Here is a 27,135-nt window from a genome sequence, read left to right on the forward strand (position 1 = left end):
GGGTCTCTCTCGGGCAGTGACGTGACGTGCTGACGGCGGGCCCGGCCCGGGGAGCTTGGCCGCTTCCACTCAGCTCCGAGCTCGGCCCCTCCCTCCCCTCCCGCCCGCCCGCCCCGCCGCAGCCGCCGCCGCCGCCGCGCTCGGCCCAGTCGCGCTGAGAGAGGCCGCGCCGAGGCGAGCGCCGCCGCCCGCCACCCGCACGGTAAGCAGCCCCGGGGCTGGGTCCCGCCGTCCGGCCCGGCCCGGGCCTTCCCCTGCCCGCACCAGGCCGCGGCGCAGGCCCCGAGGAGGCCGCAGCTAGGCCGCGCCAGGGCTCCAGCAAAAAGAGCGGGCCGCAGGGCCCAGGTCGGCGGGTTCTGCACGCCCGGCGCGGCCCTGGGCAGTGGGGGCGGCGGCGTGAGGGGAGCGGAAGCAGAGGGGGGTGGTTGCCGGCCCGGGGGAAGGCGGGCGAGGTTGGTGCCAGGCCCCGGGCCCGGCCGAGGGGGGTTCGGAGAGTGTCTGGAGGAGGAGACAAAATGGCGGCGCGCGGGGGGGGGGGAGGCGGAGGGCGCTGGGCGCCATCTTGAATTAATCGCTTCGCTATAGCCCGTGCTTCGGTGCAGGCCGGGCCGGGCCGGAGGGGGGAGCCCCTGGCCTCGCTCATCGCAGCGCCGGGCCGCAGGCTCCGGAGAGGGCGAGCCCGTAGCCTCCCCACCCCCGCTTCGCTCTCCCCCGCCTCTCTCTCCTCGCCTCGGCGCCTGCCAGCCAGCTAGTCGCAGGGGAGCTCGGCGCTTTCCGGCCCGTGGTGGCTTCCTGTGCGGCCGCGCCGGGGCTGCCAGCCGTGCCTCCTGCTTCTGCCGCCGCGCCCGGCGCCTCAGCAACGCCATCTCCTTTCCTCCCGGCCGGCCGGGAGCTTGGCTGGGCAGCGGTGTGAGGTGCGCCCTCGGCCTCCCTCGCCCAGCCGCCCCGCGAGGAGCTGGGGCGCGGCCCCCACCCCCCCCCGGCCCTCTTGGGATCCCCCCTTTGGTACTGGCTGCTTCTTTTCTCCTCTGGCTATCCTGTCTTGCAGATGTCCCCAGCTGAGTGGAAAGTAGTTACGAAGGGGTGCCCGGGACTGATTATTTCCCTAATTTAGGTTTCGTTAAGAATTAGCTTAGGTGTCGTCTGACATGCAACATCCCTATGAAATCTGGAGAAAACCCATTTCTTAAACCAGTTCCTGCAAATACACCACTGAACTACAGCAAAGAGGAAAAGACTTGAGATTTTTTTTTTTTTTAATGAAATCAAGGAACACAGCAGTACTGATTCTCTAGCCAAAACTGAGAGATGCATCAAGAAATAAACAGCTAAATGACAACACCGTCACCTTTGTAACATTGTTTTTATTCTTCTTTTTATTCACCTAATAATCACAGGACTTAACTTCTGAGATAAGAATTAGATGCTATAGGAGTATAATTTTTTTTTTTTAACCTTTTGTATGTGTGATTGAGAGCTTGTGTGTATGTTGCATTCTTCATAAGTGGGTCATGTAGGGAGAGTTGTGATGCTGCAGCAGTAGTGTAGACTGAACCCACAGTCGTCTCATAACCACAGCGAAGCTTCGGGTAGCTCGGGGCTCTAACCCAATTGGGACACGCAAGGCGTGCTGCAATTTTTAATGTGATGTGGCAAGGCACTATGGGAACTTGGTTATGGTTGTACACTAAGTCATCTCGACATAGGTAGGGGCCAGGGCTTGGACGTGGGGAATTTTGCTATATATGGCTTGATTTCACTGTGAAGGGTCAGAGTTTTGCTGCACAGATATTTGGTATTTTGGGCGTTTTTTGCGCGGGTAGTTGGCTGCCCCTGACCCCAAATAAACGGTTATACTCTTCTTTCCTTAGGAGTGCAAAGTAGGCAAAGGATTGTCTTATGCATTTCTTTTGTATAAGGATGGATTTTCTGATATTTCCTCCTTTTCTGTTTTTCCTTTTTTCCCATTTTCTTTTTTTTTTGTGAGAGCAGAGAAACTGACAGTTTCTGTGGTATATTAGAGCTCTTTTTTATAAGGAACTCTAAAGTTGCCCTCTCTCTGAAATGTGACAGCTTGTCTATTTCTTTTATTTCATGTCGATTAACTTGGTAGGCCTGTTAAGCCAAGGATTTGTAATGTGGCAAGACTAGTGCACTGTCTGTGTTGCTTCTCTTGACTTATTGTACTCAAGATCAGATTTATAGAAAATACCCCTTTTTATTTCAGGAGGTTATTTTATTGCTAATAGCTTAATACCATTTGTTCCATTAATATATATTTTTCTATCTGTTCTTCTTGAAAATATTGCTTTGCCTTTCATAAAACCAAAACCAGCCAAGTCTCTGAATAGGTAAAAGTCAAGTTGTAAGAACTAACTCTATAAATGGAATTAGATGTGTTTCAGAGTTGTATTAATTCTCAATCCGTGTGAAGCTGACATAGGCCCAAGCCAAGTAAAAGATGTAGATGTTTATTTCTTTTCAGAGGTATAAAACCTGGTTTTAAGTGGCTAGACTTTTTCCATTGCAGTGGTTAGAAGAGCTGTGGCTGAATTACTGAGAATTGAACAAAGAACCATGTAGATTTTGGTGTTGAGAAGGACTGAGTGTAGGGAAACGGCTGGACACCTGCTTCTCTTTGAGAGTTTAGGTTCTCAAACAGGAACTGGAAATTGATTCTGACTGCTTTGGTGCCAGAACCTGCTCCTGAGGTAAGTGTCAGCCGGAATATTTTGAAAGAACTGGGAGGATTTTCTGCCCTTCTTGAAATCTTGCAGAAAAATGAACTGTTGGAATTGCTTCTTAGCCTTATGGTACCACAGAGCTTAGGGTGCTTGCCAAGAATTTGAAGGCATTTGCTGTGGTGCTCGCAACAAGAGGCTCTGGTATTTCTCATGTTGCAGAACAGTGCCTTCATCACAGAGCCGCTGGTTGGTACAGAACCATGTGGTATACCTTCCTTTGTGTGGCTGAACCTTGGGCCCCTGCACTGGCCCACTGCTCAGAAGAAGAGTAAGCGGGAAGAAACACAGTATTTTCTCATCTACTGGTTAGAATGCTCAAACCCTGAAATGACTTCAGGAAATTTTGGGGTCCCCCCCCCATTTATGGACAAATGCCTTGATGCCTTTTTGCATGGCAGATTTTGATTTGGGCACCTTTAGCATTTTAGAGAGTTTAGTTCAGTCCTGTTCTAAATGCCTGTATCCTCTTCTGGTCCTCTTTCTGCAGCAAGTTTCTGTGGAGATGGGGTCTGTGCCTTAGTGGAGCACTTTTTATGGTCCTACACAGGGGTAAGAATTTCTGTACATTGATTTGTTGGCTGGGTCTGGGTACAAAAGTGCATTATGGGAAACCTTATTGAGGAGGAAACTCATTAATTGAAAGGGTAGGGTTTTTTCCTCTTCTTCTTTGGAAAAAGTGCCAAAGCATAAATCTGTGGCTTTTTTAAGACAGTGAAAACCCACGGGCCCAGGAAACTTCCTCAGTTTGTGTAGAACCTGAGCCTTTGTTTTGCAGCATATTATGCCCCTGTAGGTGAAGAGACCTTGCCAATACAGAAAAGGCCACACTGTTACACAGAGTATGCAGTTGAAAGTCTGCTGGGCTGTCACTGCTGGTAGCATTGTCATAATGAAACTGCACCATCATGAACACCACAGAGACTTGTTGGCTTTGCCATCTGTCGCCTGGAGCCTGGGCAGCAGTGAGCAGCAGTGAAGAGATGGCGTCAGCAGCCTTGTTCTGGAAGCTGGGAAGTAGTGACGGCAGCCTCCGGGTCTCATGGTTGAAGAGGATAGACAGAAGGACAGTGAAGGAGAGCCTCACTCATAGAGGCAGTGAGGAATTTGGGGAGAGGATAGGATAGAGAAAGTCCATGTATGAGTCATAAGAAGTAGGAATTTGTGGTGGAGTGGTGGTCAGGTGGGTGATGAAAGCAGGAAGTGGAGAAAACAAATGCCAGTTCTTCCAGTAGGTAGTGGTGAACTGGCACTTCAAGCTGGTTAGGTCCCAGCCGATCAGAGGCTAATATGTATGATAATAGCATCCTCAAAAGCACGGGCAGAAACAGTGTCTTGACTTTTCCCAGAGAGCTGGGCAGCAAGTGCTAGTTTCTTATATGTGTGTTGCCCAAGGAGAAAGGCAATTTATTTCCGCCAACCCTTAGTCCCCCCTGCGTCCTCCTCCAAAAAAAAAATCTCTGAATTGCTGATACAATCTCTGCAACAAATTGATGAGTAGCGTGGCTTTGTGTGAATGATGGGAGTGTGCTGTAGTTACAAGCTGGGGAGATGAAATGAGCAGGTGAGGAGGTAATGAACACCTGCATAGGTACAGGCACACAAGAAGTTGGAGAGGAAGCAACAGAAAAGAAGAAACTAAGCGCTGAAGACAACACAGAAAAGATGAGAAGATGAATAGGAAGGATATTTGTAATAGACTGGCTAGGTGTATACTGAATAGATGGAAGTAAACCCATTTCAGTATGAATAATTCTTGCTTAAATGACTGTATGAAACCTTGTTATTCTGTTCTAGTTGCTGTGGCACGGCAGAAGTTGGTTGCCATCAGTCAAGCTGTGTCTTGTATCTGAGGCTGGGAAATGCTTTTCTTCTGCTGTTGATTCTGAAAAAAACATCTGTCTGACGAGCTGTTCCTGTTAATAGTGGGTGCTTCTGACAGAAATGCTTGACGGTCAGAATAATTGTGAGGTGATTTATGTCCAGCTGGACACCACAATGATTTGTTAGTGCAGCTGTCTTTAAAATATAGGGACCTTCCAACTGAACATCACAAATATGGGACCCCTTGGAAAATTATTAGACTGCTGCTGCTTTTCCTCCAGTCCAGTTTCTGGCTATATTTCTCCCTCAACATGTAAAAATACATTTTCACATATACAAATTAGGTGGTTAGCTGTGAAGAGTTGAGAAAAGTTGAGCTAGAAATACGGTGAAGTCTAGAAAACACTTGCGACAGATTATGGTTGCGGATTTGTGTTCTGTTGTTCATTTTTTCTTTTGTATAGCAGTTTCCCCCATGAAGACTTAATGTAAATGTTAGTTGATGTAATTTGGGAAGGTTATGATTTTTATGGAAACCTTGGGCAGAATCTTAATGATTTCTCTAGGTCTTTTATGCAGGTATCACAGGGATGGGGAGATTTTTGCCTGTGACTGTGAAAAATGGAGGAAGGAGAATTGCATCTTCCACTTGTACAGAAATGCGAGCAGAAACATGTAGCAACGTTCTTTTGCCTCTTGCTTGTCCTGCACTTAGGAAACTAGTTGGACTAAGTGCAAGGGAGTAGTACAAGTTTATGTTAGATCACATTTTACCCAACTAGGTTTGCCTGTTCCTAATTGTAATACACATACATACGTAAGCAGCAAAATTTAGATTGCAGTTTCGGGTTTTAGTAAGTGTTTTAACTTTGTGGTCTCATTTGGTTCTTTTGTTAATATTGAAATCTTCAGTTGTTATTCATTGAAGAAATGTTGACATTCTATTGAAAGAAATTTGGTAGAGTATGACATTTAGTAATTTTTGAGAACTGGTGATATTTTTTAATGTAAAAGCAAAGAGGTACTTTGTCTTGGCACAAGAGATTAAAAAATATTCACACATCTGGGGTTTGAAAACATCTGGTGTTATGTTCTGGAAGCAGTTTACACCGATGATTTCAATTCCTGAGGTGACATAAGAGTAACTTCCTCTTGACTGCCAAGTATGAATACAAGGAACATCAAAAGCGGTGTGCATTTCAGATTATTAGTTGTCTAACTTCAACTTACCTTATCGAGTTTTATTGATTTGACAACACTTATTCCCCACAATCAAAAAAAAAAAACCTTTAGCATGAACCTGTGTAAGCTTTGTCTTAATTTTTTTTTCTTTGTAAGATTATAAGGAAATCATATTTTCGTATGGTTCACATTGTGTTTGGTGTTCTAGAGTAGTATTTCTGGAATCCCAAACAGAGGTAGCCTGAGTGAAATCTGGTCCATCGTAAAGTCATGAGGTGTTATCTGTTAACTTCCATGCACCCAAAATTTCTGCTTTTAAGTGCACAGGCAGAGACAACCTTCATAACATAATAAGAGTTAAATAACCTTTCTTCTTTACCTTTTACAGACACTGTGACTGATGAGAGTTAAAGGCCATGGATGAAGATGGGCTTGAATTGCAGCCACATGAGCCAAACACATTTTTTGATCCAACAGGTCTGTCAGGAGATAATATGTAGAGAAGAGTGTTCACATTAGATGCTATTGACTGTCATTTATTTTGTCTCTGCTTAAAAGTACTGTCTGTATCAATACTTTTGCATAGAGTAGTCACTTCTGATTTTCAGTTGTTTTTATTACTCAGAGCAATATGAATGAGCTACTGTTCTGTCAAGTAATAGTTGTTTGAATATTGGAGGAGAGTCTAAAAATTGGTAACCTTTTCTGGGGGAGAAAATGTTCATCTTACATTAGCACCTACTGAGGACTTGCTTTATCAGTTCCCTATATATCTGCCTATCTTAATTGCTTATAGGCTGTTATGCCTGTTCTACTAAATTGCAGCATGGTGTAAAAGTTGAAGTAAAACAAAAGTAATTTCAATTATTAACCACTTCCTCTGAGTTAGTTTTACAATGTAACTGCTATTTTAATTATGTTTTTCAGGAGCTGATGGAGGACATATGGATGGAGATCAGATTGTTGTGGAAGTGCAGGAAACAGTATTTGTTTCAGATGTAGTCGACTCAGATATAACTGTGCATAATTTTGTTCCTGATGATCCAGATTCTGTAGTAATCCAAGATGTCATTGAGGATGTTGTTATCGAGGATGTTCAGTGCCCAGATATCATGGAGGAGCCAGATGTATCTGAAACTGTCATTATTCCTGAACAAGTGCTGGACACAGACGTAGCTGAAGAGGTTTCTTTGGCTCATTGCACTGTCCCAGATGATGTTCTAGCTTCTGACATAACAGCAGAAGCAATGTCTATACCAGAACATGTACTGACAAGTGAGTCAATGCATGTACCTGAAGTTGGACATGTAGAACATGTAGTTCATGATAATGTGGAAGAAGCAGATATTGTCACTGATACTCTGGGAACAGATGTTGTTTCTGAAGAAGTCTTGGTGGCAGACTGTGCATCAGAGGCAGTGATCGATGCCAATGGAATCCCTGTGGAACATCAAGATGAGAAGGGCAACTGTGAAGATTACCTTATGATTTCCTGTAAGTGTCTGGGTAAAGCCATCAAAATTCTTATGACATGGGCCCGGGTGGTGCTTGAAATATATGTGGGAGGGATTACGACAGTACCAAACTCAAATTTTTGGTACTATTTAATGAACTGCAGATCTCACAAATGTGCTCAGATGGGGGTATCTTTAGGAACATGTACCAGCTAAATATTCTGGTGAGGCTAATGGAGAGAAATACTGGCAAATGCATGTCTGACTATAAATGATTTCTGTAGTATTTTGTAGCATAAGAACAAAAGAGTAAGAATTCCAGTAAACTAAATGCCATATACTTCGTAAAAACTGAAAGAAAAGTGTGACATAGTTTGAAAACACATGTATGTGCAGGTTACTAAGATTACTGCCAAGACATTAAGAAAACAAAATTATTTCATGGAAAAGGGAAGGTAAAAAAACCCTGTTGTTTTTCGGAATCCAAATGACAATTTATTATACTTGGTTTGTTTTTTGCTAAGTCCCCACCCTTTCCACCCCGCTTATAGTTAGATACAGGCAACAATATGGTTTTCTTTGCTATTAGGATATGTTTTCTTCTCTTGATTAAGCAAAGGATGGAGGTATGTTGCTAAGAAAAAGAGTAGCTATTGCTGCTCATAGCTGAGAAGCAACCGTGAATATCTTAATCTCCCTTAGGAACAGTGGCACAATCCATTTGAATCATATTTCAAAAGACTTAAAGTAGAAGATGGAGAAAAACAGAGCATATCATCAGTGCTCTTTCTACTGAGGATATCTCTTTGTGCGAGCTAGAGCTTACTCTAAGTATGCTACCTATTATAATGCTTACTCAGTGCAGCACCAAGGAACATCAGAGTGTCACTGCTGAACGTGTGTGTCGTAGAAATAGAAAGGCTTTGTTAGGCTGGTTTGTTTAATTGCCATTTCAGGCACTTCAGTTTTGTCTAGCATTAAATTACTCCATTGATGAGGCATACTTCATGCTCTGCTCTATTTACCTCTTTTCTTTTTTTTTTTTCCTTTGGACGCTTTTTTGAAATGTATAATAACTTGTTTTAATTTTATATCCTGTACTTATGGATTTTAATGTTGCTTCTCCTTACCTAGGATCACTGCATTTCTTAATTTATCATCTCTTGAGTTCCTTGAGTAACCTTGTGCAGCCATGTTTTGAGTTTATATGAGGTACAGTTAATTCTCTATTATCTGGGAAAACAATGAAATGGGATAATGCAAAATATGGATAACAATATATTTATAAATGCACTCTGTACATTATGGTACAGTATAACTTTCTGATTCTGGACCCAAGTTAGATCAGATGAAAGCAGCTTAAACACTTCTGCACCTGCAGCATAGTTAGGCAGTAAAGGGGATAATCCATCTATGGATAATTGAGGCCTGACTGTGTAAAGACTCCGGTGGTGATCCTTACCTGTTTCTTATCACTGACTGTGGCTCTTCAAGATGCTGTTGCTCCTGTCTCTCCGCTCACCCTTCTCCTGCAGGTTGTTATCCTGCACCATGGGCAGCAGAGTAAGGCCTCTGAGGCTGCTGTCATAGGAACACTTTGCAAACTGTGTCTGTGTAAATTCAAGTGAGAGGTGTGGGTAGATATGTGTCCTGTTCAACCATTGCCAGTGGCTGAATGAGGACAGAATGTCTTGGAAGGTGCCATATTGCCTGATCCCTAAAATACCCACCCAGGTAGGAAGTCTTCTTAGATGTACTGGTAGCCAACAGGCGGTAACTGGCAGAAAACACAGGAATTTATTTATTCAGTTGTGCTGGGATATTCTGCATTTTCAGTAATGTATTTCTGCAGTTTCATACTCTATCTAAAATAAAAAACCTCTTGATAGTCTTGCAATGTACTTTGTTTAGATTCAGAACCTTAAATAAGCCAGCATTTAAAACAAACGTTATGCTACAAAATATGCATCTTTTCTATTTGTGTTTAAAATGTTAAGTATGTTCTGCAGTTCATTTTAAAGGGAAGTTCCCTATTACCACCTACTGTGTTTAAAGCCTGCGTAACAGGTTCTTCTGGTTGTGAAGTCAGAGTCTAGTGCTTTTCCATCAAGTAGACTATCTTGCCAAATAGTCTCTTCATTGTATGGAAAACATTATTCAAATTAATTTCCTTTCTGGTTTTCTTTTGCATTGGCAGCATATGTGTTTATTGATTGGTTGACTCTCTCGGTTCTGCAGTTGAACTTAGATGGTTTTTAACAGGTAGTAACGTCAGCCTAGTTTTTGGTTTTTCATCCTGACCTGTAAATTCGTGCCCGATTCTGGCAAATCTCCCTGAACTGCTGGGGCAGATGTTGGAATGTAATTTTCTCTGCTATTACAGTAGCCAAATGTAGGTGCTTCCCGGATCTGGGAGCTAGACTGTGTTCTCCAGGATGCTTTTGCCTCTCTTTATCTAGTCACTTGCAAAGCAGGGGGTGATACTTTGTGTAGGTTTCTCAGTCTGTGTTCTTCAGTGGAAGTTACTGGCAAAATCTTTTTGCCATCTTCTTCCTGTCTTGTGGCTCTAAGTGTTTCAATTTTTGTTCCTAATGAACTGAGTCTACATAGATTTCCTTAAAATTCTGATAATTTTCTTAGCTTTGTCCTGAAAATACCGGTTTTGAAATGACTGATCTATGTGTACTTTTTTTAATGTTGTGTTTCTACCTTCTTTCTTCGTTTCCGACTGGTTTGTCTTTTCAAAGAGTACAGTCCCTGTGGAGCACAGTCATTCTGTGACCTTGCTTCAATAAACTCAGTATTTTAATATTTCTTTTCCCATTTGGATTTAATTTAGTTCCTACATTGATATGCCTTTGTTTTTTTTTTCAATTCCAAGTTAATGTTTCTTGGCACAGGTTATATTATCACTTACTTATTGATGTACTCACCTTTTTTCTTGGACAATTTGTCTTTGCCCTCAAGCTTCATTTTTAGGCCATGGTAGATTTAGGACACTTATGACAGAGCAGAATCAGATATTCATTCAACAAAGAATGCGAACTGCTACTACTTAGTAACTTGAAAAGGAATCAAGAAGGTTTGACGAATTAATTATTCTTTCACATATGCCATAGCAAGCTGTTTCATGAGTTTGGTCAGGAAAGGATAAATTGTGTTCTGGCTCACGCTGGTGCTAATTATTTGGTAGCAAATTTTAAGGCTTGGAAAATAATTTCTCTGTAAGTGAAACAGGAATGGTGAGATCAGGTAGTGTTTGTCAAAACACCAACAACAAAACCCCCCAGCATTTACTAACCAAGGAAAATAGTGCCTAGCCATAAGGTGGAAATGAAGATTTTAGCTTGTCTGATTTTGTTCAGTTTGGCAAAGTAAGACACGTCCTCTGGCATAAACTTGTTCCATAAGACAGAAAGTTGAACTCTGATATGCTTGTATTTAATTGCAGTAAACTGGTGAGGCACAAGGGAGATTTGACAAGGAGGGAGGGAAGAGTAGCTTCGCAAAGCTTAACCTGCAGTTTTAGGAAGTCACATCACGTTTGCAAATACAGGGGCTGTGTTGCGTCCATCCATGTCTTTGCTCTGAGTTAGATGTGTCTTTTGTTTCTTCTGTCTGAATTAACACTTTTCATTACAGGAGTCAGAATCCAGGCTACTCAGAGAGAATAATCATTGCATCTTTTCATAGGTCTAGGTGAAACCTATCTTTTCTCATCCTTATTGGATGTTTAAGTTGAAAGCAATGGATCTGATCAACGAAGCCATAAAGTTCATGCCTTCATTAGGGCCATCCAGTAGACTTCTAGTCAAGAAAACAAAATGCTTTTATTTGCTTTTTTAACACAAATAAGTACCTCTCTTTTTCCCTGGAGGCTCTTAAAGATGAAGGAAATCACATTTTTCTTTCTGTGAGGTAGACCTTGCTGCCGTGCTTGTGCCTGACCACTGGAATGGCACCAACAGTTGTTGCAGCCGAGGCTGCTCAGGAGGTCACCGTGAGAGGCAAGGGAGATGAAAGTTCCCTTGGGCTGAGTGATGCCTCAGGGCTTAGTCTGATTTGTGTGCTGTGGAGAGCAGGATGAGAAGGACAAGTGTAGGATACCAGTTTGGAGCTCAGGAAGTTCTCCTTTGCTAGATTGCTGCCCTGAGGGGAGCTTGAGATGCTGTTGTTGCTTATGTGTACTGGCAATGGCATTAAAATCAAAACAAACCAGATTTCTGTTTCCTCACACGTTAGGAAACCTGCTTTGCCATTTAAGAAATAACTGGATGGTAAAAATAACTCCTTCAGTGGACTAGGAATTCTCTACTATCAAGTGAAGTGCAAGTAAAATGTTTCTATCACAGATAGCTGAACAAAATCTGTCTGGGAAGTACAACATGCTTTTAATCTATTTTAGAGAAAACAGAAGCAGTGGCCTTTTTTATTAAGAATGGTTAAATAGGGTTGTTTATTTTGTAAGCAAGCAAGTGTACGGTGATATGCATTTTTTTAGCAGCAAAGAGAATCACTTGAGAACATAAAGGCTGACAAAAAAGATGATTCTCGTCTAATTGCTCCACAGACAGATTTTAAGATCTGTTAAACTGGTGTAGAGACAGGCTTTTTCTTAGAATGTTTGTAAGACTTGTTTCGGTGTGTTATTTAGCAATGGGCAGTGTGTGCTTGAAAAAGGTGGAAGATTTCTTAGTCATTAAGTGAATTTTATTTTTTACAATCCTTATAGTTTCCTCATTAATCCCATATAGAGGAGAAGTGGTAGGAAAGAATAAGTGTAAAAGCTTATGGAAACCATTAAAAAATAAAGAGTTATAGATATTTTGCACTTTTCTAGTTAGGAGTCAAAGACTGCAAGGCTACAAAGTCTCTATCTGCTGATCTGTTAGATACTGGATACAAAAAACTAAAACCAACTTATTGGGCAAAGTGTATGTGTCATGGTTAAACAAAAGATGTACCATTTAAGCAAATGCAGGATCTTGGGCTAGCATTTATGCTCCTATGCAGGGAAACTGGCCTCAGCTGTGTTTTAAATATTGTTTTTATTATCAATGCAGAGGAGCTTCTGTCCCAAAAATGCCATTGACATACTTTAATAGGAGGGAAAAAGATATAGAAGATAATTGTTGGTTAGACATTATATGTTATGGCATTAGGTGATTTTTTTTTTTAATTAGATGTGGTATTTTCTAGGAGACAAATGCTGCCATCGTAATAGAACACATATAAAACAATCTGTTGTTAGAGTTGCCTGTATGTTTTATTTCTTTGCTTTACTCATTTTTTTTTTTTATCTGTTGGTTTCTCTTTGTTGATTTCCTTGTGATGGAAATTATAACTAGACAGGCTTTAAATATGCCACGTCTTTCATGTTGTGTGACCCTTTTCTCATCCGTTTGTGCTTTTAATAAAAATTCAAGCATTATCTTTATATGGAAACAATTATTGTGGCATTGGAGAAGTACATACGTTTTTTAGTTGCTTCTTGCAGCTCATAGTATGCAAAGAGCAGGCTCCTCTAATCAGTGAAGTCTGTGAAGAACATCAGCAAACTAACTGTAGAATACATTCTTGCAATTTATGTAAAATAGTGTGTGTCTAATAATTTTTCTCTAGTCCAAATCCACTTGTTTACTGAAGTAAAGCTACCAGCTAGTAGAGAGGGGAAAAAAAAACCCATACATTTGAAGTTTTAAGTGTTCAGTCAATATTTAATTAAATGGAGACACACGGTATGACAGCACTGGAGTAATGCTAGTCTGAACTTTTTTCTAGCATGTGACTTGTGATTCGTTCAGTAACTGCCCAGCATCTTTACGTGAAGGGAAGTGATCTCTTATAAGCTGAACTAATACTTTAAAGTACTTTTTTGATTTTTTTGTTTGTAATTTCAAAGAGGAGCAATGTGAGAGAATCTCAGTCATGCATGGTATTTGTGGGATCACTTGATGGGCTGTGAATTTGAATGAAAAATTCAAACATCATCAGAGTTCCAACTTCAAACATTGATCAGTCAAGTATTTATGAATATAATTTTCTCTTGATTGTGAGACTGAGATATGTGGAGAATGCAGAAACATAGGGAAAGTGCTAAACAGAAATCAAATTTTATAAATGCTGCCAGAGCATCATTGAATCAGTATAGAAAAATGCTTGTGTAGCCGTAGGAAAAAAATACCATGGAAATGGTGCTTTGTGTGATAGATACCCATTCTTTTTCGCCTTTTTTGTCTCTTCTTCTGATTTTAATCTTTTTTCCTACCTTTTTTCTGCCAACCCTGCTTTTCTTCCTGTTACCTGTTTGCTACTGTACTGCAAATGCTATTACTTTAGAAGCCCTTCAAGGACTTTAGTTTTTCAAGTATTACCACCTGTCGAGTGTTTTGGTTTTTTGGGTTTTTTTTTCCTTTTGGATGAAGAAAGTTGGTCTAATACTTCTACACATCAATTTCATTACAGTTTAATGGTGCCATTTAAAAATACTTAAACCAGTTGTTACATTCTGAAAACATTGTTGAATATAGAAGAAAATCGGGGATAAACTAAATTCTATAACGAATTTTTTAAAATCATGTTGTTTAAAAGATGACTTTGAACCTTGAAGAACTTGCTTCAAAGAGTACATAGAGCATATTTTTAAGATCTAGAATTCTTCTGTTGTGTGAATGCTATCAATGGATACTTCCATGCATGTATGGAGGTAAAAAACTGTTTTGGTTAAAAGAAACCAGCCTGTTTCACAAGGTACATGTAGGTTTGTTCTCTCTTTGATTGCTTCAGCCATAATTTTCCTTCCTTGAGTATGTTCCAGCATCAGTTGAGCTTGGTGGCAGATTTCCCCTTTGGCTTCAGCAGTGTAAAATCAGTCTACGCTGATTTGAAAGCCTTCCAAGTACACGTGCGTGACACTGGAAACAGCCAAGTTAAAGGAGAACAACTACATAAATCTAGTGTAGGAATGAAAGCAAGTTTTCTTTTTGTCAGAGTTCCAGTGACGTTTGGTGTTTCATGCATATGCCAAAGAATTTATGAAAGTCTGCTCGAGAAGTGAATATACATACTGCAGAGACACGTTGTTAACGTGATTCAAAAGAACATCTTAAGCTTTTTACTTTTGAAATGCTTTGGGGTTTCAGCTACAAAATATTATGTTGTCCCGTGGCACAAAATAATTTTTTAAACATCATACTGCTTGAAACATCTTGTGTGGTGGCCATTGATAATGAACTTGCCATAAGAGTTTGTAATGTTTTTTCTGCTGCTCTTTTGGTGAGGAGACAGACTAATCTATTTTAGTGCTTCATAATTTAATGTTATTCATATTTCTTTGTGAATAATGATGTCTGAGAAATTGTACTTAAATACAGTTGTTTGATACATGAGACAGAACATGTGCTAGTTTGCCTAATTTAAAGGCTAATTTATTGACTTCATGGCAGGAAAATAAGAGTAATACTGTTTTGAGCGGTTTTTTTTTTTAAGTAGATCTTAAAGTAAATGGAAGAGTTGCACTTACTGAGTAGTAAAGCTATGATTTAATTATGAGGGTAGTTTAATGACTGCCAGTAAAATGAGCCTGCTGTGTTAAATATTTTGTGCTAGGCATGGTAGTTAAAAATTCTACAGCATTTATGGGACAGTTCTTATGCCTCCTTTAGTATAAATTTCATGTCTTATTGTCATGAATTGAAGTTATGCATGGCTCTGAGGGAGCCATGTCAGCCTCCAAAAGTGACTTTATCAACCACAAAGTCACAAACTACAAAAGTATGCCATCCTGGTAAGAACTCTTAAATAATCTCAACACTTAAACTTCTGAGGCATCTGAAATGGGGAGATTCTCTGAAGGTCTTGAGATGCTGGATATAATTTTTGTGAATGCATATTTAGTATTTATTTCTCGAAAACCCACGCTTGGTAAAGATGGGGGGGTGGGGAGTGTGTACCTCTGAGGAGTATGTCTTAAAAATCAGATACGTGTTCCTCATAAAGCTGGCTGTTAGCCATGTTTATGTGGGAGGCCTAGGCAAGTTATGGCAATTCAAACTGAAGCGTGGTGTCGATGCACTTCTGAAAGGAGGAGAGCAAAATTTGAGACAATAATAAGGAGAGTATATCGGGCTACAGCATAAAATCCAGTGCAAGTCCCTTTCAGTAAGGGCACCACGAACAGCTAGTTGAATAGGTTCACCAATGCTGTAGCATCACGGCCGTGCTTTGACACTGTGCTCGATCTCTCAGCTGTTGAGTGGATGAGGAAAGGGGAGGGTTTTCTTGCTGTAGTTTTCATTTAGGTTTCCTCTCTAGTCAGCTGAAGAAGCATCAATAACACTGCTTTGCAAGGAACCAGTTCTGACTGGCTTGCATTAGAGGCAGGGTTGAGCAACAGATACTGCTTTTGAAAAAAAAAAACCAGTCAATAGCTTATTAATTGTGAAGGAGAAAGCAATTAAAACAGAATAAGTGAAATTATGCCACAGAGTAAGTACAAATGTGCAGTTTTTTCCTACCATCATCTTGCTGCAGATCACCATTTCCCTATCAGCCTTGCCTGGTGTGGTGCTCGTGCTTTTAGTCATATCACTGCAGCACTCTTGCACTTCCCCCTTAACCAGAAGATATGGCTTGAATTTATTTCTGTGTTCGTTGTTGTTTTCAAGGATATGCAAAAAATATTTATGGGTAGGTTCTTTATCACAATGTAATTGTAAACTGCTTCCAAATTTGAGTAATAAAGTAATAAAGTCTTTCATATATGTCTGTCTGTATATGACTGGATAATTGTAATAACTTGTTTTTGTAGTGGATGATGCTGGTAAGATAGAACACGAAGGTTCTGCTGAAATTACCATGGAAGCAGAGTCAGAAAGTGGCTCTTGTAAAGTGGATGGCATTTGTCCAGAAGTCATCAAGGTCTATATATTCAAAGCAGATCCTGGAGAAGATGATTTAGGTAAAATAAGCTCATTTTAGACTACTCCAACCTGACATTTGAAATTTTGCATAGAGACTGTGGCTTCTCTCAAGTCATCTGTAAAGAGCTGTGGGTCTAATGTTAAAGAATAACAAACTTTCAGTTTTCTGCAGTTTAGCAGAGAATTTGAACAAAGCGTATCTAAAATATTTTGCTCTGGTCTTCCTAATTAGGGGGCACAGTAGACATTGTGGAGAGCGAGCCAGAGAATGACCATGCAGTTGGATTACTTGATCAAAATAGCAGTATTCGTATTCCAAGGGAGAAAATGGTTTACATGACTGTAAATGATTCTCAGCATGAAGATGAAGACTTAAGTAAGTAGGTGGCTTTCATTTGGGAACAAGGATTTTCACTTTCAACAGTGCAGTGTTCCTATTAATTTTTTCTTGACTTCTTTTTCTCTTAGATGTTGCAGAAATAGCTGATGAGGTTTATATGGAAGTGATTGTAGGAGAGGAGGATGCAGCAGTGGCCCATGAACAGCAAATTGATGACACTGAAATTAAAACTTTCATGCCTATAGCTTGGGCAGCAGCTTATGGTAGGTAAAACTCAAAGAATTCTTCCTGGTGACACTGTCTACAGCAAAATGTTGGGGATTGTTTTTTGGAGGGTAGTGGAGTATTTGTGCTTTTGTGTTTGTTTTTAAAGTTTTAGTTTAAGGATGGTTTCTTGGCATAATAAGCCTTAAAAAGAGAAGAAGAGAGAAGCTGTAAGGCAGGCTGCTTCTTACTCCTGTTTTAACAGGCGCTTTCCTTCACATTTTCATGGCATAGAAGGGGAGGTACATGCGCTTTCAGCTGAAAAATTGCATCTCAAGTACATCTGCCCTTCACAGTTTCAGGACACAGTAAGAACTGGCTTGAGAATAGAACTGAATATTTTTATTTGGGGGGGGAAGCAGATGGGAATATGTAAAATTCAGTGTAATGGTGAAAAGCAACACTGACCTCTAGCTTGATTTAAATGCTTTCTAGAAGGAACATACAAATGTGTGATTTCACTAATGGAAATAATTTATTAACAAAAGAGAGGCTGGAGGGAGGCATCTTAAAATTATAGCAGAACCTTGAGAATATTTCCAGCATGCAGAACTATGTTTCTTGAACCTGAACAACCAACTGGCGCACAGACTGATTTCCAAAACTTCCGTGAGCTGGTAGTCCAAAATCTCCTCTTAAAAATGTTTCTGTATTGCCCCGTTCTCCTTCTAAACATACTTTGAATAAACAAAGCAGAAGAAACAGTGGAGTAGAGGACAAAACTTAGGTTATCTGTCTCCATGATGTGGATTGTGGTGCCAGCAAACAAACGGCACGGAAGTGCTGAGAATGTGATGGGGGCTGGAATCACGGACATAAGTCAAGGGAGGGCAGGATTTCAGGGAGCAGCATGTGTTAAAAGTTGCTCAGGAGATGGACAGTAGTGCACCCAGAGCCTTATCTTTGACTGTATACTGGTGAGCACAGTTTCAGTGAAAAGGGAAGGACAGAAGCCAGGTTGAGCGGGAATTAAAAACGAAATTAAGTGAACTTGAAACAACAATTGTAGACTGAACATTCAGTGATTTTAGAGGAGAAAACCGAGCAGAGTGTATTAGGAACAGAGAGATAGAATTGAAAGGAGAATTTAAGAATGTGGGAAACAGTGGAGTCATTGCATTGTCAGCAGTAAGCAACCTAACATGCAGGGTGAGAGGTGGTGGGGAAGGGAGGAAATAATGAAGCACGAAGGCATGAAAATGGCAGAGGTTTGTCATCTGCACTTCTGAGAACTCTCCTCTGCTTATAGAGGGTTTAAGAGCTCATAACAATGGCATCTTAAAATGCTAAATTTCTTTTGTTGCTGTATTACAGCAAAGCCCAGTCCCACTGTGCTTTACATTCTGGAAAGTTTTTGCAATTTTATTTTAGTAATAGAAGGTGTCTGGGGCCTGTTTTGTGTTACACTCTAGAAGGACTCTTTGTGCACCTGTTGCAACTTCTGATGCGTAAGATGTGAAATGGGTTTTTGTTCTCAACGTTTGTCAGTTGCCACATTTGCTGGTCAGCACTTGAGCTAGAGTATAGATGAGAATCTTCAGGCTCTGCACATGCCTGTTCCTGGCTCTGAGTCTTCTTACATTAATCATGAGAATTCTCAGCACTCTACAAAGGGAACAGCTATTGAGTATCTTGCGTTTTCTTCCACTTCAATCTTCCTGTCTTATTTGTGTGCTTTGCTTTCACTAGGAACTGTCGCCTTCGATTGATTCAAGTGAATACTTAACCACAAAATATATTATTAAAATTTACTTATACCCTTACAGCACCAATGTTAAGCTGATTGCCAATAAATACCTTCCTGAATATATCGATACATTTACTGGTAATTTTCATGTTTGTTTTACATCCAGTGGTATGATTTGTGTATTAAAGAAAAAGCTTTGTGAAGCAAAGATTGTTTCTATTATATAATACTGAGCATGCTCTTTCTTCCCAGTAGAAAGAATTTGTGAGTGTTAAAGCATAAGGTGTGCAAATAGTAAGTAGTGTGCTTTGTGTGCAAGTTTATGGGCTGTTCAGAACGATTCTTTGGTCGCAGTTCCAGTTCAGAAACCTGGCGTGTGAGAAACTTCAGTCAGGTGAATTCAGGTATCCAGAAGTGAATGGGAGCTCACACATTCAGGACTGAGAAGACAATGGGCCACAGTAAATATCGTGACATGCTATTGCTTGCTGATGTCAAACATCTTGGGTGTAATTAGCAACCAGAGAAATGCAAAAAATACTGCATTTGAAGGAGAACCCTTTGTGAAATGGGAAAGTATTAGTTCCTGTAAAATTAGTTTAACAAAACCAATGCTTCCAGGTTCATAAAATCAAACAGAATTCAGAAGTAATATAAAGAGAAGTTTTGCAGCTCATCCTAGACATTATTATGGTTTGATTAAATGTCCAGATAATATTTTTATGATTTATTTTATTATCATTGTAGAGTTTGCTCGAATAATCTGTAGAATGGTGATGGTAGGTAACATCTTACCTTATCTTGTTAGGTAATAATAATGATGGCATTGAAAGTCGGAATGGCACTGCAAGTGCTCTTTTGCACATAGACGAGTCAGCTGGACTTGGGAGACTGGCTAAGCAAAAACCAAAGAAAAAAAGGAGACCTGAGTCTAGGCAGTATCAAACAGGTGAGTATCTGGTGGCTGGCTGTACTCTCCTTCCTCTAGGCGCTTATCGATGAACAGATGTACTTTCCTGGTAGGGTGTGCAATGTCTTGTAAAAAACAGTGATTATTTTGGGAATTATTTTGTCACTGCACAGTTCTGCATCATAAATGAGTGCATATTTGATTTTAAAGTTTTTAAATTCATAGCTGGTTTGGATCGTGGGGGATGTTTTAAAGGGAACCATCTCTGATAGAAGAAAGTCAGTGTCAGCGAGAGGTTGAAAACCTGTATACTTAACTTGGCACGCCAATTTTAACATTTAATGTAACTTTTCTAAAGGTGATGTTAGAGAACAGTATTCTGTAATAGTACTTTCTAAAAACCCTTTTTGTCTTTATTGGAAGTGTATAGAACAATCCATTTCATTATATCAGCTCAATAAGTAACTGGAAAATCCAGCCATTATGTTACAGTAGATAGTGTAACTTTCATTCCATTTTCTGTTTTAATTGTGAAATAAGGTGCCTTGATGTTCGTGCCCATGTTCTTATTTGAATCTGTAGGAACAGATGCGCTGTTCTGGCTTTATTTGGTTTCTGCTGTTACTGTGTTGTGGTCTGAATGATTTATTTGGCCTGATAAAGTTGAAAGAGCATATCAGTGTTTTCTTTAGTAGCCTTGTCTTGAATGATACTGGGAGTGCCTTTCCAAATTGTGACTTATCTGTAGGAGTTGTGTTTTGTTTAGCACTGAGTTAGTAAAACAGGCGAGTTTTAATCTGAAAGTTTGCTTTTTCTATTTCCAGCTACCCAGCCAGTGCTCGTCCTAAAACATTTTTGGAAAAAGCTTTTTAGTATGCGTAAACAAATCAGGCTGATGGATGAGTGCAAATAAGTTCCAAAGCTTTGAGGTGTCCATGTGTGAAATGTGTTCTCATTGATTCCTCCTTGGTACCTCTTCAGATTGTAACTCTGACAGATGGCACGAGAAGGAGGTGTTAGTTTGGGGACATGTGAATGGTAGTCAGTGGTAGGTGGTTAAACTGCCAGATTATCAGCAGATCCGTGGAAAGTCAAAGATGATCACGTGCTGCTGTGCTTACTATGTAATACTTGGTTTAACAAGTTGGCTGCTGTTCTTTGCACCAGCGTCAGTTTCTGCTTGTGATTAATGTGTGATCTCTGTCAGGATTCTTCAGAGTAGAATTACTTGAGGTGAAGAACAGCTGGGTGCTGCTTTGGTTGTCTCCATCAAAAATCAGTATTTCCTTTCTCCTGATAACAATAATGAATGAAAGTAGTCATTCCTTCGATTTCTTCTACCTAACGCGGTAACAAGCTTCTTTGTTACGTAGCGTAGTGTTTGTGTCCGACTCTGATCTTATTAAACAATTCAACTAATTGTTAAGGCTGAAATACGACATTTGTCGAAGTGTAATATTGTTGTGTATAATACTGAGGAAGGGGTTTTTTTTGTTGTTTTTCAGCAATAATCATTGGCCCCGATGGTCATCCATTGACAGTCTACCCCTGCATGATTTGTGGAAAGAAGTTTAAATCTAGAGGTTTCTTGAAAAGGCACATGAAAAACCACCCGGAGCACCTTCTTACTAAGAAGAAATACAGATGCACAGACTGTGATTACACTACGAATAAAAAAATAAGTTTACATAACCACTTGGAGAGTCATAAGCTGACCAACAAAACAGAAAAGCTTATTGAGTGCGACGAGTGTGGGAAAAGCTTCTCTCACGCGGGAACGTTATTTACTCACAAGATGGTGCACAGGGACAAAGGAGTTAATAAAATGCACAAGTGCAAATTCTGCGACTATGAGACAGCAGAACAAGGATTACTGAGTCATCACCTTTTAGCTGTCCACAGCAAGAACTTTCCTCATATTTGCGTGGAGTGTGGCAAAGGATTTCGCCATCCGTCAGAGCTCAAGAAGCACATGCGAATCCACACTGGTGAAAAACCGTACCAGTGCCAATATTGTGAATACCGATCTGCCGACTCTTCTAACTTGAAAACTCACGTAAAGACTAAACACAGTAAGGAAACGCCATTCAAGTGCGATATTTGTTTCCAGACTTTTTCAGATACCAAAGAGCTACAGCAGCACACGCTTATGCATCAAGAAAGTAAAACACATCAGTGTTTGCATTGTGACCATAAGAGCTCAAACTCGAGTGATCTGAAACGACACATAATTTCAGTCCACACGAAAGACTATCCTCATAAGTGTGATATGTGCGATAAAGGCTTTCACAGGCCTTCGGAACTGAAAAAACACGTGGCGGCTCACAAGGGTAAAAAATTGCACCAGTGCAGACATTGTGACTTTAAGATTGCAGATCCGTTCATTCTGAGTCGCCACATACTCTCAGTTCACACAAAGGATCTTCCATTCAGGTGCAAGAGATGTAGAAAGGGCTTTAGGCAGCAAAACGAGCTGAAAAAACACATGAAAACACACAGCGGCAGGAAAGTTTATCAATGTGAGTACTGTGAGTATAGCACTACAGACGCCTCAGGCTTCAAACGGCATGTTATTTCCATTCACACAAAGGACTACCCTCACCGCTGTGAGTATTGCAAGAAGGGTTTCCGAAGGCCTTCAGAGAAGAACCAGCACATTATGCGGCATCATAAAGATGTTGGGCTGCCTTAAAGTCTCTTTCGCAGACTTACGGCTGGAATTGTAAAGGAATTTTGCCTTTCAGGCAGTTAGCTTATTTTAAAGCCAATCACCTGCGATCACACACACACAAAAAAAACCCAACAAAAAAACATACTGTGCATTTGATTTGTTGCTGTATAAAAATAGGATTATTGCTTCTAGTTGACTTTTATACCTTTTGTTCAATAGCGTGTTCTGAATTCTATTCAGTTTGTTTAATAAATGAAGAAAAGATGGCAACAATAAAGTTGCATTTAATAAAGTAAACCCTGTCTCTTACTTTTTCAACCGTAATAGTTTATTTAAGTATATTTATCTTACTGACCTCGTTGATACTCACAGTGTCCATGTTAATGCAGTTTTGTCGTGAATTTTAAAAATATGAAATTTCTCTTGCTAAAGCTGTCAGAGGTGTGTATAAAATGGGGGTTTGTGATGCTGGAGATAAAGTCACTAGGGCCCGCCTGATTGTCTTGTTTTGACTATGCAGACTTTGTGGCAGGTTCACTGTTTTCCATTTGAGGAGCTACTCATCTGGCTCTTCCGTGCGGGAAGCTGTTCTGCGTTTTAATTCAGGTTTCAGAGATGAACATTTTTAAAAAGTGGTTGGGGGCATTTGTTACCTTTCTCTGGCAAATTTACAAGTATGCTCAAATATTCTGTTTATTGTTCTGTGCTTCTTTGAAAGGTTTTGCCTGTTACAAAAGGAGTTGGGTTTTTCTCAATTTTCTGCTGTCTCAATGTTGGAAACGTAAAATGCCGTTGTTCCATTTGCAGAGTTAATAGACCACCACTGTCTGTACGTGCCGGTAAACGTACCTCAGACTTACTGCTTTTACGTGTATTAGTATTTCTTCGCAAGAACAGTTTGTGGTTCAAGTCACATTGTTGTTGTGAGTTGTTTTAGAATAAAATTTAAGACCAAGAGGTGCCTCGATTTTGGAAACGAGATCTTTACAGTGAGGGTTTCAGAGGGGGATGGAGTGGAGCAGATGCGTTAATACGGAGTAGAGGTGTTTTAACGTAGGTACCCTTAATAAGAAAAGTAACTTAACGATAGTAACAGAACCGTTTCTAAATTGAATATTTTTCCTAAGCCATTAGCGGCTGTGTGAAGCTGCCACTTATTAATTAGTACAGTATCCAGAATTAACCCAGTTCTCCTAAGCTGTTTACAAACAGCTGGGGGAACGTTACAATTATTATACGCAGTTTTGCCACCCGAAGACTATTCTAAAACAGTGCCCTATCATTCGCTAACTGCAGCATAAAGGTACTGGGCACAAAGTCCTGTACCTTAACGCCAACTGTGGAGCAGAAAACCCAAACCATTGAATTACTGCCGGATTTTAGGAGCCGGCCCCGCTCCCCTTGCTCAGATTCCTGCCAAAGCCGCGGGTTGACGATGGATTGCAGAATTCGGACCCAGCTGCCTGCTGGCTGGGGATAGATTTGTAACCCACCATACGGTAATGGAAAGGGTTCAGAGCCTGGCCCGGAGTTGACTCTTGCTTCTAGGCAGGCAAACTCCCTGTCGAGATCGAACGGGAATTCTAGTGATGATTTCAGGTTTGGGGTGACGGGGAAAAAGGTTCCCCTTCGGATGTGCATCTTCTAAGCCTTTTGTGTTGTGTTTTGTTACCGAGCCCTGCTCCTGCGGCTCTGCCGGTCTGTTTCACTGTAAGCCGAAATACTCGCGTGCGATTTGCAGTTCAGGAGAGTCGAATGCCACGTCGCTACCTTTGTTGCATAATGGTTTTTTTTCCTTTCGATGCCTGCTTGACAGTGCCCCAGGCTTGTCCGACGTGCTCTTGTATAATTGCTACTAAGGGGCTGTGAACCTTGAGCGTGTAATAGCTAGTGTGCTGCGCTGTGCCTTCGCTGAAATCCCCGGTGAAGTCAGTGGATTTCCTACGCGGCCGTGGCTGTCTGTCTGTTGCCTACCGATTGCCAAACCAGACGCAGTAAAACCCAGCAGAGATTCTCCATTCGCATCTTGCCGAGTACCCTCCTGCCACTCTGTTTTTCCGCCCCCCCCCCCTTACGTTCAGGCGTTTTCTAACTAGAATCCCAAAAAGTGTACAAACTCTGCATACTAATTCCCATCGCATTGCCGAGGATTTTAGCCATTTTGAACTTTATTTTTTTAAATAAGCTGAAAGACAAAGAACACAGTTTTACATGTTTTCTTTCTCTTACGTAGCCTGGAACCATACACGCTTTTTTTTTTTTAAAGCACAATGTTGGAATTTTTTTTTTAATAATTAAGGGTTTGGTCAAGTGGATTTTGTAAAATGTATTTGTCTGTATAAAGAGAAAATGAAATTATTGTTAATGTACTGACATTAGTTACAGGTTAGTTTTAATTCTTAAATAATTTGCTTAGCAAATGCTATAAAATGGATGTTTCAGTTTAATGTTTAAAAAAGGTACAGATTTTTACAAGGACATAATATAAATTATTGTTCTGTAGAAAATACCCTGTTAAATATTGTATACGTCCTTCCCTCTGTACACTTTGTAAAAAAGACAAAAGAAAAAAACAAAATACATAGAATCATATAGGGATGTGTGACATTATTGTAATTGTGTACTTGATAATAACGTGAAAAAATAAAATTCAAGATATTTTCCTGTTAATGAACGTTTAGTCTATTTGATGCCAATACTGAGATCGAGCGCTGTGCAAGGGACACGGTCACCTCGAGCTCTAGTGCACTTCGGCTGTTTTTTTCTGCTCCCCGTTTTTCAGCTCATTTTGTGTTGCACCGGGGTGCGGGGGGTTCGATCCCTCACTTGGCTGAAACGTACCTTTATGAGAAAGTCCACGAAAGTCAAAGGCTGGACGGCGGGTCTTCGGAACCCGTTTTAATGCCTGGTTTTGTCTTAAAGGATTCATGTCTGTTAAGCTGCTTACAGTGCCTTAATGTCGTTCTGCAAGGTGGTTACCTACTAAGTGCTACTATGCTGTCCCAGGAAGCCCCCGCCAAACCTCGAGTTGAATGACAGGTACTGTTGTCACTGAATCTAAATTAATAAAATGTGTTTCCCAGCACCTCTCCTTTTGGCGTGTGACCCTCCCCCACGGGTGCCGCCGTTGCCCTTGGGCCGGCGGGAGCCTGGCTCCCTTCCCCTCCTGCCAGGATGGGTGAGCGCGGGGTAGCTCAGGGAGGGAGATGGCCAGGCTGGGTCCCTGCCCCTCGTCACCGCCCTGCCCTGGTCCTTCACCCGCTGCTTCCTGCCGGGGCTGAGGGCAGAGGGCTTATGGCTGGTTTTCCCACTGCTCTACGAATGCTTCAGCCCACTTAAATTAAACTGCACATGTGGGAACGGATCGGTGGTAGTTCCTCCGGCACAGGCCATCCCGCTTTATCACCCTGTTTGACCCCCAGCCTAATGGCAGAAGCGCTGTTGGGTGTCACTGGCTTCTGCACTTGCCTCGGAAGGGAGGGGGTGCAACGTGGCGGTGGCGTGTCAGCTGCCCCAGATACCGTCTGGATATTTGGTCCGGTTAGTTCACTCTCACTGGGTACCTTTAGGAAACGCTGACTCATTCGCTCCCTCATCCTGTTTCATCGTGCAGCCAGACTGGCATTGGGCAACTCATCATAGTAAGAAGCTGTCATGCCGAGTTGCCAGCAATCTGCTTTTGATTTTATTTGTTTTCTTGTTTTCTCCATCTACCTGATGTTCCTCAATGGCTGTGTTGAGTACCACAGACATTGAGGGCACCAGAGAATAAATACACCCATTTCTGGCTGCTGTGAGGAAGAGCCAGGAGCAGCCCTAGCTCATGCAGACTCGCAAATCCCACCCTCCCCTTGGATCTACCCCCCTCCTCTGGGATTTCCTTAGCTGTGAAAGCCTCACTGCTTTGCTGCCAGGCTCTGCTGAAGGCTCCCCGGCTTGCCCAGGTGCCCGCAGCCTGCGTGGGTGACGTCCCCCCTCCATCACTGGGACACAGCAGCAAAGGCACCCAGAGCCTGGATGCCAACCTAAGAGTTCTTTGACAGCCTTATTTGCAAGCCAAAAGGCTGTGTCACTAATTAGGAAAAGAAGCAGCTGGCTAACACCTTGCTGCGGTTCGCTGGCTTATTAAAGGTAGTAATTAAAGTTAAATAATGTATCATTAATACGAAACATAATTAGTACATTAACAATTATGACAGGTAGAAAACTGACCAAGGAGCGGCTGACTGGAACCAACAAGCAGGTCAGCAGAGCGGTCAGGAGCAAAGAAGTAGTTGTCGATACACATAAAAGGCAGGCACGCCAAAAACCTTTCATGAGGTGAAGTTTGAAGGGAGGGTTCGTTGTTTTGGTTTCCTTGAAATGATGATGCAGAAAAGGCAAGCGTTTTGGTATTTTTTTCTTTTCTAAAAGTAGCAGAAGTATCAAATGAGGCTGGGAACGTTTTTTTTTTTTTTCCAGACCTGTGGCAATCAAGAATGCTATTAATATCTATAGGGATGAGCACTTTAAAAACTGCACGCACAGGTGGTTCAGAGGCCATGTAGCACACAGACTTTTGTAATAGTTACCAGAATCCCACAGAAACTCCACAAATCTGGAAAGATGTTACTGGTCTATCACAGACAAAGCTTAGTGGGTCATCTCCGCACGAGCCCAGGCAGAATATCAGGAGAAAGAACTGCTGCCTTTAGGACCAAGTAAAGAACCTGAAGGGAACAGAGAAAGAGGTAAGCGCAACAAGCGCATCCTATGTTATAGATATAGGGTGTGTACATATATATATATATATATGCCCTAGCTTTGAACAAGCTCATTCAGCACCTTGGTAGCACAGAGCCCGTATGCCGAGCTGCCCCTGGTGTGAAAGCGCACCCCCCCACCCAAGCCCCGCTACCACCGCACCTGCTCACCCCTGCTCTGTCTCTCCCCTTATTTTCTGCTGCGGTTTAACCGTTGGTTGAGGCTGGCCTCAACCAACCTCACCACGGAGCCACGGGTGGAGTGCCATCAGCTTCGGGACAGGTGATTCCCATTGTGGTGCTTGTCTCCGCTTGCCTCCTGGCTGGGGGACGCCTGTCTGTCCCGCCGCCCCGAGACGCCAATGTCCCCATGCTGGCCCGGCGCTGAGGTGCCTGAGT

At 41.5% G+C, this 27,135-nt stretch overlaps 1 protein-coding gene across 3 annotated transcripts; it reads left to right on the forward strand.

Annotated features, from left to right (window-relative positions):
- ZFX (zinc finger protein X-linked) lies at positions 1-24,664 on the forward strand. Of its 3 annotated transcripts, XM_075097101.1 has the most exons (8): positions 4-202; positions 6,136-6,224; positions 6,675-7,241; positions 16,011-16,160; positions 16,355-16,498; positions 16,591-16,725; positions 19,222-19,362; positions 20,829-24,664. In XM_075097101.1, exons 2-8 carry the CDS (start codon positions 6,164-6,166, stop codon positions 22,013-22,015), a joined length of 2,385 nt encoding a protein of 794 aa, XP_074953202.1. In that variant the 5' UTR covers positions 4-202; positions 6,136-6,163; the 3' UTR covers positions 22,016-24,664. The 3 variants fall into 3 exon arrangements, with proteins under 3 accessions (XP_074953211.1, XP_074953202.1, XP_074953219.1); XM_075097118.1 differs by lacking the exons at positions 4-202; positions 6,136-6,224; positions 6,675-7,241 and adding an exon at positions 8,348-8,413; XM_075097110.1 differs by lacking the exons at positions 16,011-16,160; positions 16,355-16,498; positions 16,591-16,725 and having other exon boundaries at positions 1-202.
- The last annotated feature ends 2,471 nt before the right edge of the window (positions 24,665-27,135 follow it).

This window comes from Phalacrocorax aristotelis, chromosome 1, assembly GCF_949628215.1.
Source record: "Phalacrocorax aristotelis chromosome 1, bGulAri2.1, whole genome shotgun sequence".
In the NCBI taxonomy this organism is placed as follows: domain Eukaryota; kingdom Metazoa; phylum Chordata; class Aves; order Suliformes; family Phalacrocoracidae; genus Phalacrocorax; species Phalacrocorax aristotelis.

Excerpts from the sequence above, each read along its gene's own strand:
- ZFX (XM_075097101.1), top strand. The coding sequence starts at position 6,164 with ATGGATGAAGATGGGCTTGAATTGCAGCCACATGAGCCAAACACATTT. Across the intron at positions 16,161-16,354 it reads TCCTGGAGAAGATGATTTAG|GGGGCACAGTAGACATTGTG; the intron begins GTAAAATAAGCT and ends CTTCCTAATTAG. Across the intron at positions 19,363-20,828 it reads GTCTAGGCAGTATCAAACAG|CAATAATCATTGGCCCCGAT; the intron begins GTGAGTATCTGG and ends GTTGTTTTTCAG.